Genomic DNA, 15046 nt, shown 5'->3' with positions numbered 1-15046 from the left:
AGTGGAGGTGTGGTCAGTGCGGTGGAGGTGTGGTCAGTTCAGTGGAGGTGTGGTCAATACAGTGGAGGTGTGGCCAGTGCAGTGGAGGTGTGGTCAGAGCAGTGGAGGTGTGGTCAATGCAGTGGAGGTGTGGTCAGTGCAGTGGAGGTGTGGTCAGTGCAGTGGAGGTGTGGTCAGTGCGGTGGAGGTGTGGCCAGTGCGGTGGAGGTCTGGTCAATGCAGTGGAGGTGTGGTCAGTGCGGTGGAGGTGTGGTCAATGCAGTGGAGGTGTGGTCAGTGCAGTGGAGGTGTGGTCAGTGCGGTGGAGGTGTGGTCAGTGCGGTGGAGGTGTGGTCAATGCAGTGGAGGTGTGGTCAGTGCAGTGGAGGTGTGGTCAGTCTGGCTTCTCTAATGGCGGATCAAAGTTGAGACAGAGCCTTTTGCGTATTTGCTCTTCAAAGCCCAAAAACAGAGTGGATCCAGCAGTGATCGAGTTCAGTCAATAACATCATTTGCTTCAGGACTGGATGAACATCGCTCTCAGCTGTGGTTTAGTTTGTCCCGGGTCCTGACTTGTTTTCCTGCTTTGGTGCGAGGACATGTCCCAGGACAACAACAACTACAGACGCCTGTCCATCTGTCCATCAGGTCAGTACACAAATATTCATGTCTGAGCGCAATAATAATGTGTATCTGCTGTGTATGTGTTGTGTATGTGATGTGTATGTGTTGTGTATGTGCTGTGTATGTGCTGTGTATGTGTTGTGTATGTGTTGTGTATGTGTTGTGTATGTGTTGTGTATGTGTTGTGTATGTGTTGTGTATGTGCTGTGTATGTGTTGTGTATCTGCTGTGTATGTGTTGTGTATGTGTTGTGTATGTGTTGTGTATGTGTTGTGTATGTGCTGTGTATGTGCTGTGTATGTGTTGTGTATGTGTTGTGTATGTGTTGTGTATGTGTTGTGTATGTGTTGTGTATGTGTTGTGTATGTGCTGTGTATGTGTTGTGTATGTGTTGTGTATGTGTTGTGTATGTGTTGTGTATGTGTTGTGTACCTGTTGTGTATGTGTTGTGTATGTGTTGTGTATGTGTTGTGTATGTGTTGTGTATGTGTTGTGTATGTGTTGTGTATGTGCTGTGTATGTGTTGTGTATGTGCTGTGTATGTGCTGTGTATGTGTTGTGTACCTGTTGTGTATGTGTTGTGTATGTGCTGTGTATGTGTTGTGTATGTGCTGTGTATGTGTTGTGTATGTGTTGTGTATGTTATGTGTATGTGCTGTGTATGTGCTGTGTATGTGTTGTGTATGTGTTGTGTATGTGTTGTGTATGTGTTGTGTATGTGTTGTGTATGTGCTGTGTATGTGTTGTGTATGTGTTGTGTATGTGTTGTGTATGTGTTGTGTATGTGTTGTGTATGTGTTGTGTATGTGTTGTGTATGTGCTGTGTATGTGTTGTGTATGTGCTGTGTATGTGTTGTGTATGTGTTGTGTATGTGTTGTGTATGTGTTGTGTATGTGTTGTGTATGTGCTGTGTATGTGTTGTGTATGTGTTGTGTATGTGTTGTGTATGTGTTGTGTACCTGTTGTGTATGTGTTGTGTACGTGTTGTGTACGTGTTGTGTATGTGCTGTGTATGTGCTGTGTATGTGTTGTGTACCTGTTGTGTATGTGTTGTGTATGTGTTGTGTATGTGTTGTGTATGTGCTGTGTATGTGTTGTGTATGTGTTGTGTATGTGTTGTGTATGTGTTGTGTATGTGTTGTGTATGTGCTGTGTATGTGTTGTGTATGTGCTGTGTATGTGCTGTGTATGTGTTGTGTATGTGCTGTGTATGTGTTGTGTATGTGTTGTGTATGTGCTGTGTATGTGTTGTGTATGTGTTGTGTATGTGTTGTGTATGTGTTGTGTATGTGTTGTGTATGTTATGTGTATGTGTTGTATATGTGTTGTGTATGTGTTGTGTATGTTATGTGTATGTGTTGTATATGTGTTGTGTATGTGTTGTGTATGTGATGTGTATGTGTTGTGTATGTGCTGTGTATGTGTTGTGTATGTGTTGTGTATGTGCTGTGTATGTGTTGTGTATGTGCTGTGTATGTGTTGTGTATGTGCTGTGTATGTGCTGTGTATGTGTTGTGTATGTGCTGTGTATGTGTTGTGTATGTGTTGTGTATGTTATGTGTATGTGTTGTGTATGTGTTGTGTATGTGATGTGTATGTGTTGTGTATGTGTTGTGTATGTGCTGTGTATGTGATGTGTATGTGTTGTGTATGTGTTGTGTATGTGCTGTGTATGTGTTGTGTATGTGTTGTGTATGTGTTGTGTATGTGTTGTGTATGTGCTGTGTATGTGTTGTGTATGTGTTGTGTATGTGTTGTGTATGTGCTGTGTATGTGTTGTGTATGTGCTGTGTATGTGCTGTGTATGTGTTGTGTATGTGCTGTGTATGTGTTGTGTATGTGATGTGTATGTGATGTGTATGTGTTGTGTATGTGTTGTGTATGTGATGTGTATGTGTTGTGTATGTGTTGTGTATGTTATGTGTATGTGTTGTATATGTGTTGTGTATGTGCTGTGTATGTGATGTGTATGTGTTGTGTATGTGTTGTGTATGTGCTGTGTATGTGCTGTATATGTGTTGTGTATGTGTTGTGTATGTGTTGTGTATGTGCTGTGTATGTGTTGTGTATGTGCTGTGTATGTGTTGTGTATGTGCTGTGTATGTGTTGTGTATGTGCTGTGTATGTGTTGTGTATCTGCTGTGTATGTGTTGTGTATGTGCTGTGTATGTGTTGTGTATGTGCTGTGTATGTGTTGTATATGTGTTGTGTATGTGTTGTGTATGTGATGTGTATGTGTTGTGTATGTGTTGTGTATGTGTTGTGTATGTGCTGTGTATGTGCTGTGTATGTGTTGTGTATCTGTTGTGTATGTGTTGTGTATGTGCTGTGTATGTGTTGTGTATGTGCTGTGTATGTGTTGTATATGTGTTGTGTATGTGTTGTGTATGTGATGTGTATGTGTTGTGTATGTGTTGTGTATGTGTTGTGTATGTGCTGTGTATGTGATGTGTATGTGTTGTGTATGTGTTGTGTATGTGTTGTGTATGTGCTGTGTATGTGTTGTGTATCTGTTGTGTATGTGCTGTGTATGTGATGTGTATGTGTTGTGTATGTGTTGTGTATGTGCTGTGTATGTGCTGTGTATGTGTTGTGTATGTGTTGTGTATGTGCTGTGTATGTGTTGTGTATGTGCTGTGTATGTGTTGTGTATGTGCTGTGTATGTGTTGTGTATGTGCTGTGTATGTGTTGTGTATGTGTTGTGTATGTGTTGTGTACCTGTTGTGTATGTGTTGTGTATGTGTTGTGTATGTGCTGTGTATGTGTTGTGTATGTGTTGTGTATGTGATGTGTATGTGCTGTGTATGTGTTGTGTATGTTATGTATATGTGTTGTGTATGTGTTGTGTATGTGATGTGTATGTGTTGTGTATGTGCTGTGTATGTGTTGTGTATGTGCTGTGTATGTGTTGTGTATGTGTTGTGTATGTGCTGTGTATGTGTTGTGTATGTGCTGTGTATGTGCTGTGTATGTGTTGTGTATGTGCTGTGTATGTGTTGTGTATGTGTTGTGTATGTTATGTGTATGTGTTGTGTATGTGTTGTGTATGTGCTGTGTATGTGCTGTGTATGTGTTGTGTATGTGCTGTGTATGTGCTGTGTATGTGCTGTGTATGTGTTGTGTATGTGTTGTGTATGTGCTGTGTATGTGCTGTGTATGTGTTGTGTATGTGCTGTGTATGTGCTGTGTATGTGTTGTGTATGTGTTGTGTATGTGCTGTGTATGTGCTGTGTATGTGCTGTGTATGTGTTGTGTATGTGCTGTGTATGTGCTGTGTATGTGCTTGTGCTTGTGTATAAATGAAAAGTACATAGAGAGTAAAAATTAAATATAGTTTTCAAAGCGTTAATATGTTGTTACCAGACCTGTGCCTTCCTTCTTTACGCATCCCTCACTATTTTTCTTTGGGATAATGTGGTTCAAACTATTTTAAAGCCACGTTTTGTAGCAGAGGTGTGTGTGTGTCGTCTCACTGCGCCGCCATGACAGGAAGTCCAGAATGCTACTTTTTAAAACAAAAATCATAAAACGAATTGTAATCTCTAGCAGAAAAAAACACTTTTACAAAATTGTGCAGTCCAATTCGTTTGACGCTTTTTAAAATAGTTTGAAGCAGCAGGTCAAACTTTCAATGATTCCACAGCGTGTCTGGTTGTCCGTCCGTAAATGTTTTGTCACATGTTAAAAAACACACTGGCCTGGAGCATGAGCAGGTCGTGTAAGTGAGAGGACAGAAGTAACACGATTCTTCCACACTTACTGCACTGGAGCTGCTTAAGAGCTGATTAAATGTGTCGTGAGCCGCCGTGTACGTCTCCAGTTCAGTCTGACACAGCGACACCAGGAAGTCCTTCACCTGCTCGTGGATCTTTCCATCCAACACCTGCACAACACAAGCACCATGAAACTGTCCAGTGCTGACCAGGTACTGACCAGGTCCACTGAGGGTTCACGGGCTCTACCTTTATACAGTCTGTTAGGTCTGTGTCGTAGTAGCGCTGCTGGTGAGCGTTAGCGGCGGCTAGAGTCAGAAGGTAGTCGTTTCGAGCGTGAGCGGCTTTGGAGGTGCACTCACTTCTCTTGGCTTTCAGCTGGAAAAGAACAAGAAGAAGAGCTTTTTCCGTTAGACCCGACTTCACACTACTTTACCTCACCTCAGTATCAGTATCAGTACTGCTTTAGTATGCCATTCATCCTCGGTCTGAAGTGAGCCATGCAGGAGAGGAGGAGAGAGGAGAGGAGGAGAGAGGAGAGGAAGAGAGAGGAGAGGAGGAGAGGAAAAGAGGAAAAGAGAGGAGAGGAGGAGAGAGGAGAGGAGGAGAGGAGGAAAAAGGAGAGGACGAGAGAGGAGAGGACGAGAGAGGAGAGGACAAGAGAGGAGAGGAGAGGAGGAAAGAGGAGAGGACGAGAGAGGAGAGGACGAGAGAGGAGAGGACGAGAGAGGAGAGGAGAGGAGGAAAGAGGAGAGGACGAGAGAGGAGAGGACGAGAGAGGAGAGGAAGGGAGAGGAGAGGAAGAGAGAGGAGAGGAGAGGAGGAGAGGAAGAGAGAGGAGACAGGAGAGGAGGAAAGAGGAGAGGAAGCGAGAGGAGAGGAAGGAGGGAGGAGAGGAAGAGAGCAGAGGAGGAGAAAGCAGAGGAGGAGAAAGGAGAGGAAGAGAGAGGAGAGGAAGGAGAGAGGACAGGAAGAGAGCAGAGGAGGCGAGAGGAGGAAAGAGGAGAGGAGAGGAGGAGGTCCTGTACCTTCACGCTTGCTCTCTGAAGACTGGATCTGGACTGGAAGAGGCTGAGTTTGGACCTGGTGAAAGACAGAAGAAGAACATGATGCTGAGTCACTTAAGGCACTTAAGACAGCTTCTGAAGCTGTCTCTTCACTGGCCCTCCAGGCCCTTCTCTAAGAGGAGGGCCTCAAGGGGCTCCTCCAAGAGGAGGTGGAAGAGACTGTATCCACAACCACATTATCTTTTTAAACACATTTCAGTTATCAGACAGTTTGTTTGATGAAACAGTTTTATCTGTTTGAATTAGAACTTGTGGAACTTACTTGGCCTCCAGCTCGGCCTTGTCCCGCACAGCCTGGGCCATGGTCTGCGCCTCCTGGTACTTCTTGCGGCTCTTGGTCAGCTCCTTCACAGACTCCTGCAGCTCGGCCTGGATCTCCGTCAGCTGCTCCATGCACTGGGACAGAGGAAGACTGTTCTAATGCCAGAGGAAGACTGTTCTAATGCCCAGAGGAAGACTGTTCTAATGCCAGAGGAAGACTGTTCTAATGCCCAGAGGAAGACTGTTCTAATGCCAGAGGAAGACTGTTCTAATACCAGAGGAAGACTGTTCTAATGCCAGAGGAAGACTGTTCTAATGCCCAGAGGAAGACTGTTCTAATGCCAGAGGAAGACTGTTCTAATGCCAGAGGAAGACTGTTCTAATGCCCAGAGGAAGACTGTTTTAATGCCCAGAGGAAGACTGTTCTAATGCCAGAGGAAGACTGTTCTAATGCCAGAGGTAGACTGTTCTAATGCCAGAGGAAGACTGTTCTAATGCCAGAGGAAGACTGTTCTAATGCCAGAGGAAGACTGTTCTAATGCCAGAGGAAGACTGTTCTAATGCCCAGAGGAAGACTGTTTTAATGCCCAGAGGAAGACTGTTCTAATGCCAGAGGAAGACTGTTCTAATGCCAGAGGAAGACTGTTCTAATGCCAGAGGAAGACTGTTCTAATGCCAGAGGAAGACTGTTCTAATGCCAGAGGAAAACTGTTCTAATGCCCAGAGGAAGACTGTTTTAATGCCCAGAGGAAGACTGTTCTAATGCCAGAGGAAGACTTTTCTAATGCCAGAGGAAGACTGTTCTAATGCCAGAGGAAGACTGTTCTAATGCCAGAGGAAGACTGTTCTAATGCCAGAGGAAGACTGTTCTAATGCCCAGAGGAAGACTGTTCTAATGCCAGAGGAAGACTGTTCTAATGCCAGAGGAAAAATATTCTAATGCCAGAGGAAGACTGTTCTAATGCCAGAGGAAGACTGTTCAAATGCCAGAGGAAGACTGTTCTAATGCCAGAGGAAGACTGTTCTAATGCCAGAGGAAGACTGTTCTAATGCCAGAGGAAGACTGTTCTAATGCCAGAGGAAAACTGTTCTAATGCCCAGAGGAAGACTGTTTTAATGCCCAGAGGAAGACTGTTCTAATGCCAGAGGAAGACTTTTCTAATGCCAGAGGAAGACTGTTCTAATGCCAGAAGAAGACTGTTCTAATGCCAGAGGAAGACTGTTCTAATGCCAGAGGTAGACTGTTCTAATGCCAGAGGAAGACTGTTCTAATGCCAGAGGAAGACTGTTCTAATGCCAGAGGAAGACTGTTCTAATGCCAGAGGAAGACTGTTCTAATGCCCAGAGGAAGACTGTTCTAATGCCAGAGGAAGACTGTTCTAATGCCAGAGGAAAAATATTCTAATGCCAGAGGAAGACTGTTCTAATGCCAGAGGAAGACTGTTCAAATGCCAGAGGAAGACTGTTCTAATGCCCAGAGGAAGACTGTTCTAGTGCCCAGAGGAAGACTGTTCTAATGCCAGAGGAAGACTGTTCTAATGCCCAGAGGAAGACTGTTCTAATGCCAGAGGAAGACTGTTCTAATGCCCAGAGGAAGACTGTTCTAATGCCAGAGGAAGACTGTTCTAATGCCAGAGGAAGACTGTTCTAATGCCAGAGGAAGACTGTTCTAATGCCAGAGGAAGACTGTACTAATGCCCAGAGGAAGACTGTTCTAATGCCCAGAGGAAGACTGTTCTAATGCCCAGAGGAAGACTGTTCTAATGCCAGAGGAAGACTGTTCTAATGCCCAGAGGAAGACTGTTCTAATGCCCAGAGGAAGACTGTTCTAATGCCAGAGGAAGACTGTTCTAATGCCAGAGGAAGACTGTTCTAATGCCAGAGGAAGACTGTTCTAATGCCAGAGGAAGACTGTTCTAATGCCCAGAGGAAGACTGTTCTAATGCCAGAGGAAGACTGTTCTAATGCCCAGAGGAAGACTGTTCTAATGCCAGAGGAAGACTGTTCTAATGCCAGAGGAAGACTGTTCTAATGCCCAGAGGAAGACTGTTCTAATGCCAGAGGAAGACTGTTCTAATGCCAGAGGAAGACTGTTCTAATGCCCAGAGGAAGACTGTTCTAATGCCAGAGGAAGACTGTTCTAATGCCAGAGGAAGACTGTTCTAATGCCAGAGGAAGACTGTTCTAATGCCAGAGGAAGACTGTTCTAATGCCAGAGTAAGACTGTTCTAATGCCAGAGGAAGACTGTTCTAATGCCCAGAGGAAGACTGTTCTAATGCCAGAGTAAGACTGTTCTAATGCCAGAGGAAGACTGTTCTAATGCCCAGAGGAAGACTGTTCTAATGCCAGAGTAAGACTGTTCTAATGCCAGAGGAAGACTGTTCTAATGCCCAGAGGAAGACTGGTCTAATGCCAGAGGAAGACTGTTCTAATGCCCAGAGGAAGACTGTTCTAATGCCAGAGGAAGACTGTTCTAATGCCAGAGGAAGACTGTTCTAATGCCAGAGGAAGACTGTTCTAATGCCCAGAGGAAGACTGTTCTAATGCCAGAGGAAGACTGTTCTAATGCCAGAGGAAGACTGTTCTAATGCCAGAGGAAGACTGTTCTAATGCCAGAGGACCGTGCAGCTTCTGGACAGAAGAAATGACAGTTTAAAGTGACTCTAGGACGGATTGCACCAGATGTCACGCCTGAGCAGCCGTTCCCAACACGTTCTGACAAAACTGTGTGAGGGCGGGGCTTGACCGCAGGAGGGCGGAGTTTAGAGCAGAGACAGAACCAATCACATAAACCCAGAAGTGACGCAAAAAACGCAACACGCTTAACCGGATATTACATAGCCCACGTCAACAAGGCGTGTTCCGCGTCATCCGTCCTGAACGCAGAAAATGTCTCCTGAATTGCCATGACGCCCTTCGTATAACGAGCCGGGTCACGAGCCGGGTCACGAGCCGGGTCACGAACCGGGTCACGAACCGGGTCACGAACCGGGTCACCAGCCGGGTCACGAACCGGGTCACCAGCCGGGTCACCAGCCGGGTCACGAGCCGGGTCACGAACCGGGTCACCAGCCGGGTCACCAGCCGGGTCACGAGCCGGGTCACGAACCGGGTCACCAGCCGGGTCACCAGCCGGGTCACGAGCCGGGTCACGAACCGGGTCCGGCATCTTGAATGTTTTGGATCGGGGGTGAAGAGCTACTTCCGTATCTCAGTGTGACGCGTTAAAACCTCCGTCTGTGATTGGTCGGTAAATGGATGAGCGACGACTTCATTGGCTCTGACTCGGGGTCCAGCCCCTTACGCATTCCAACAGAATGTGGGCGGGGCTGGCGGGTCAGGCAACCAGATATCATGATCTGACAGTATTGCACTTGAAGAGTGGATAACACATGTACAGAGCTAGTTGTTAGCTGTTAGTCAGTTGCTACCAGTTGTTAGCTGTTAGTCAGTTGCTACTAGTTGTTAGCTGTTAGTCAGTTGTTACTAGTTGTTAGCTGTTAGTCAGTTGCTACGAGTTGTTAGCTGTTAGTCAGTTGCTACTAGTTGTTAGCTGTTAGTCAGTTGCTACTAGTTGTTAGCTGTTAGTCAGTTGTTACTAGTTGTTAGCTGTTAGTCAGTTGCTACTAGTTGTTAGCTGTTAGTCAGTTGTTAGCTGTGTTGATTGTCTGACAGCAGCAGGACCTCCTTCACACAGCGAGGGTGTTTACTAAAACCCAGAGCATCCCGTTTGGAGCGTGTGGGCGTGTCTTACCTTCCGGAGCTGCGCCTCCTTGTGGTGGCGGGTGCTCTTGGCAGGATCTGACACCTGCACCTTGTAATCGTCACATGAGCTCATCCTGGACTGAGTGAGCTGCACTGTTCCCTCCAGATAGGCCCGCCACACACAGAACATGTTCCTGTCGCACAAACACACACAGAACATGTTCCTGTCGCACAAACACACACATGTTCCTGTCGCACAAACACACACAACATGTTCCTGTCGCACAAACACACACAACATGTTCCTGTCGCACAAACACACACAGAACATGTTCCTGTCGCACAAACACACACAGAACATGTTCCTGTCGCACAAACACACACAACATGTTCCTGTCGCACAAACACACACAACATGTTCCTGTCGCACAAACACACACAACATGTTCCTGTCGCACAAACACACACAACATGTTCCTGTCGCACAAACACACACAGAACATGTTCCTGTCGCACAAACACACACAACATGTTCCTGTCGCACAAACACACACACATAACTTGGGTGGAGGAGGCTTTACATAACTTGGGTGGAGGATGCTTTACATAACTTGGGTGGAGGAGGCTTTACATAACTTGGGTGGAGGAGGCTTTACATAACTTGGGTGGAGGAGGCTTTACATAACTTGGGTGGAGGATGCTTTACATAACTTGGGTGGAGGAGGCTTTACATAACTTGGGTGGAGGATGCTTTACATAACTTGGGTGGAGGAGGCTTTACATAACTTGGGTGGAGGATGCTTTACATAACTTGGGTGGAGGAGGCTTTACATAACTTGGGTGGAGGATGCTTTACATAACTTGGGTGGAGGAGGCTTTACATAACTTGGGTGGAGGAGGCTTTACATAACTTGGGTGGAGGAGGCTTTACATAACTTGGGTGGAGGAGGCTTTACATAACTTGGGTGGAGGAGGCTTTACATAACTTGGGTGGAGGATGCTTTACATAACTTGGGTGGAGGAGGCTTTACATAACTTGGGTGGAGGAGGCTTTACATAACTTGGGTGGAGGAGGCTTTACATAAGTTGGGTGGAGGAGGCTTTACATAACTTGGGTGGAGGAGGCTTTACATAAGTTGGGTGGAGGAGGCTTTACATAAGTTGGGTGGAGGAGGCTTTACATAACTTGGGTGGAGGAGGCTTTACATAACTTGGGTGGAGGAGGCTTTACATAAGTTGGGTGGAGGAGGCTTTACATAAGTTGGGTGGAGGAGGCTTTACATAACTTGGGTGGAGGAGGCTTTACATAACTTGGGTGGAGGAGGCTTTACATAACTTGGGTGGAGGAGGCTTTACATAACTTGGGTGGAGGAGGCTTTACATAACTTGGGTGGAGGAGGCTTTACATAACTTGGGTGGAGGAGGCTTTACATACCCGTGGTGGACGGGCTCCAGCGTCGCAGCCTCGCTCCATTCTCTTTTCAGATACTGGTTGGCCAGTTTGTGCAGCGCCTGAGCAAAAACCAAGTATAGGTGACCCCAGAGCGCCTAATGCTGTGTCACCCTCACACGCTGACCCTCTGTAACTCCATCAGCACTGTTCAACATTCAGAATCAGAATCAGAAGAGGTTTATTGCCATTTGTCAATGAACAGAATTCACCGACGCAGCAACATTCTCACTGATGCAGTCGCTGAGGCACGCTCTGTCCCAGCCTCACGTTTCCCTCAGGATCTCAGAAGGGCCGAGTGGGACGTAAAAAAGGGCAAACCTCCCTAGAAAAAGGGCACATCCGCTTCCTAGGGTCTGTTTGAACTCTGTTAAGAGCCCAGGGCTCAGATGAAGGATGTTCTCTTTATAGCAGCGCTGCTAAACAATCCGTTAATTTTTTTCAACTTTGTATAGCAATTTGACAAGTTGCACAGCAAAACACGAAAATGACAAACAATTAATATTTTGTAAATATGACATTTTTAGCCAGCCCTATTTAGCATAGCGGCTGATACGCCCTCATCCTGAACCAATCAAAAGCCGCGACACTAATTCCTCATGTATCAGCTCTGCGGGCGATAGTTCGGTAAAGTTAGCATCATATTCACAGATTCAGATTTCCGAGGTCAATAACTCCTAAACGCACAAGTCTTTACAGATCATACACATGCCAAACACTCATATTTACACTGCCAAGTGACACGACCTCGTTTTTAACAGTCAGATGCACATTTTGGGCGCAGCGAATTACACTGATCCGAATGGGCGGAGCCGAGACGAGTGCTTAGGGACCGTCATCAAAAAGGAAAACCAAAAATTTAAACGTTTTAGCAGGAATGGAACGTCAAATGGAGCGGTTTGAATAACACATAATAACAAATAATAATGTGAATAACACAATAAATACACCATGATGGACGCTACAGCAACCTTTTTTCCATATGAAGCTTTATTTGTGTTTTATTTATGGAATATGATGTAATATGAACATTAATCTTCAATAGCTTTTTAAATTTTGGATGTAGAGTCACCAAACAGCACTTATCAATAATGGTAATATATATCTACTACAACCTTTATTTTACCCATCAGAAGTATAATATATGTTTTTATGATGAAATATGATGAATTATGGATATCAATCTTCAATAACTTTTTTATTATTGGATGTCGGGTCACCAAATTCACAGCACTTGTTGCACTACCCACCACAAATATAGCATGTTAATAAATACATTGTAGTTGATAAAGTTATATTATTCTTTATTTGTTTGTGTGCCTCTTTTAAGGAGTAGCTATGTTAAAATCCCACTACGCCTGAAATCCTGGGGGGAAACACTGATGGGCCCGCTACGTTAGCTTTGTCGCCACCCACAGGACAATCACTTATTTGAAATTCTCCAGTCAGGGTTCAGAGACCACCACAGCAGGGTTCAGAGCCCACCACAGCAGGGTTCAGAGCCCACCACAGCAGGGTTCAGAGCCCACCACAGCAGGGTCCAGAGCCCACCACAGCAGGGTTCAGAGCCCACCACAGCAGGGTCCAGAGCCCACCACAGCAGGGTTCAGAGCCCACCACAGCAGGGTCCAGAGCCCACCACAGCAGGGTTCAGAGCCCACCACAGCAGGGTCCAGAGCCCACCACAGCAGGGTTCAGAGCCCACCACAGCAGGGTCCAGAGCCCACCACAGCAGGGTCCAGAGCCCACCACAGCAGGGTTCAGAGCCCACCACAGCAGGGTTCAGAGCCCACCACAGCAGGGTTCAGAGCCCACCACAGCAGGGTCCAGAGCCCACCACAGCAGGGTCCAGAGCCCACCACAGCAGGGTTCAGAGCCCACCACAGCAGGGTCCAGAGCCCACCACAGCAGGGTTCAGAGCCCACCAAAGCAGGGTCCAGAGCCCACCACAGCAGGGTCCAGAGCCCACCACAGCAGGGTTCAGAGCCCACCACAGCAGGGTTCAGAGCCCACCACAGCAGGGTTCAGAGCCCACCACAGCAGGGTCCAGAGCCCACCACAGCAGGGTTCAGAGCCCACCACAGCAGGGTCCAGAGCCCACCACAGCAGGGTTCAGAGCCCACCACAGCAGGGTTCAGAGCCCACCACAGCAGGGTCCAGAGCCCACCACAGCAGGGTTCAGAGCCCACCACAGCAGGGTTCAGAGCCCACCACAGCAGGGTTCAGAGCCCACCACAGCAGGGTCCAGAGCCCACCACAGCAGGGTCCAGAGCCCACCACAGCAGGGTTCAGAGCCCACCACAGCAGGGTTCAGAGCCCACCACAGCAGGGTTCAGAGCCCACCACAGCAGGGTCCAGAGCCCACCACAGCAGGGTCCAGAGCCCACCACAGCAGGGTTCAGAGCCCACCACAGCAGGGTCCAGAGCCCACCACAGCAGGGTTCAGAGCCCACCACAGCAGGGTCCAGAGCCCACCACAGCAGGGTCCAGAGCCCACCACAGCAGGGTTCAGAGCCCACCACAGCAGGGTTCAGAGCCCACCACAGCAGGGTTCAGAGCCCACCACAGCAGGGTCCAGAGCCCACCACAGCAGGGTTCAGAGCCCACCACAGCAGGGTCCAGAGCCCACCACAGCAGGGTTCAGAGCCCACCACAGCAGGGTTCAGAGCCCACCACAGCAGGGTTCAGAGCCCACCACAGCAGGGTTCAGAGCCCACCACAGCACTGAAACTGCACTAGTTAAAGTCACAAATGATTCGTTATTAGCCGCTGACGATGGACTGGTCTCAATCCTGGTTCTGTTGGACCTCAGCGCAGCGTTTGACACCATCGACCACAACATTCTACTGCAGAGGTTAGAATGTGATGTAGGTGTCGGGGGAACAGCCCTCAGCTGCTTTAAATCCTATTTATCTGATAGATACCAATTTGTTAATGTAAACCAGAGCTCCTCACCATGCTCTAAAGTAATTTACGGTGTGCCACAGGGTTCGGTACTTGGTCTAATTCTGTTTATTCTTTATATGCTGCCGTAGAATTTAAAATTCTACTCCTGACCTACAAAGCCACAAATGACATGGTCACCTCAAAGATGCTATAGAACCATCTCATCAGAGCTCTTCGCTCTCAAAATGCTGGACTTGTGTTGGTCCCAAGAGTCTCTAAAAGCACAGTAGGAGGTAGAGCTCCTGTGTTATGGAATCAGCTCATGTCCAAGTTCAAGAGACTGAGACAGTCTCTTCATTTAAGTCCAGGCTTAAAACGTTCCTCTTTGAAATGACTTATGGTCAGACTAGTTAGGAACAGAAATATAAAGCTACAGTTTCAGCTCCGCTGCCCTAGGAGCAACTTGAACTTGAGCACTATCCTCTGATAAAGATTACTTACTCTATCAAACAATATTTAATATTTAATTCCACAAGCAAACTGTTCATTGCCTTTTCTTTGTCTCACTCCTGAGGACCTGGTGAAGTGTCCCTGCCCCGTGTGGACGGTCCCTCATCTGCTGAAGAGTGGCTCCAGCTCCAGTCTCCCTCACGTCTGTGAGAGTCACATCCTCCTTCATCTGGAACTAACCCAGGTTTATACTTTTCCCAAGGAGGTTTTTTGTAGTTTTTCCTGCCCGAGAAAGAGGAGCTAAGGACAGAAGGAGGAGCTAAGGACAGAAGGAGGAGCTAAGGACAGAAGGAGGAGCTAAGGACAGAAGGAGGGTCTAAGGACAGAAGGAGGAGCTAAGGACAGAAGGAGGAGCTAAGGACAGAAGGAGGAGCTAAGGACAGAAGGAGGGTCTAAGGACAGAAGGAGGAGCTAAGGACAGAAGGAGGAGCTAAGGACAGAAGGAGGGTCTAAGGACAGAAGGAGGAGCTAAGGACAGAAGGAGGAGCTAAGGACAGAAGGAGGGTCTAAGGACAGAAGGAGGGTCTAAGGACAGAAGGAGGAGCTAAGGACAGAAGGAGGAGCTAAGGACAGAAGGAGGGTCTAAGGACAGAAGGAGGAGCTAAGGACAGAAGGAGGGTCTAAGGACAGAAGGAGGAGCTAAGGACAGAAGGAGGGTCTAAGGACAGAGGACTCTGGGACATCGTCCCTCGCCACCACAGACATTGCTTCATTCTTTTTTTTACTGTCGCCCTCAGAGGAAACTGTTGTTGTGATTTTGAGCGTTACAAAAATAAAATAAATTGAATTGAATTGAAAGTTAAGTAGGGCTGGGAGAAACACTCAATATGAAAGAGGTCTTTCTCACT

The 15046-nt window shown here is 47.0% G+C and overlaps 1 protein-coding gene across 1 annotated transcript in view; it reads right to left on the bottom strand.

The window, feature by feature from the left end:
• Positions 1-15046, bottom strand: part of LOC140375544 (F-BAR and double SH3 domains protein 2-like) — a gene marked incomplete at both ends in the record, with an annotated part of 66143 nt that overhangs the window by 42101 nt on the left and 8996 nt on the right. Inside the window, 6 exons of the mRNA XM_072461859.1 lie at positions 4366-4488; positions 4568-4696; positions 5347-5401; positions 5648-5781; positions 9402-9546; positions 10788-10864. Of these exons, the coding sequence (XP_072317960.1) occupies positions 4366-4488; positions 4568-4696; positions 5347-5401; positions 5648-5781; positions 9402-9546; positions 10788-10864 (663 nt within the window). The remainder of the gene's footprint in view (positions 1-4365; positions 4489-4567; positions 4697-5346; positions 5402-5647; positions 5782-9401; positions 9547-10787; positions 10865-15046) is intronic.

The sequence above is a fragment of the Eucyclogobius newberryi genome, unplaced genomic scaffold (genome assembly GCF_026437365.1).
Source record: "Eucyclogobius newberryi isolate DKJ021-1_F unplaced genomic scaffold, fEucNew1.0.hap1 SCAF_324, whole genome shotgun sequence".
Taxonomy (NCBI): Eukaryota; Metazoa; Chordata; class Actinopteri; order Gobiiformes; family Gobiidae; genus Eucyclogobius; species Eucyclogobius newberryi.
This window is presented reverse-complemented; position numbering and strand designations above follow the sequence as displayed.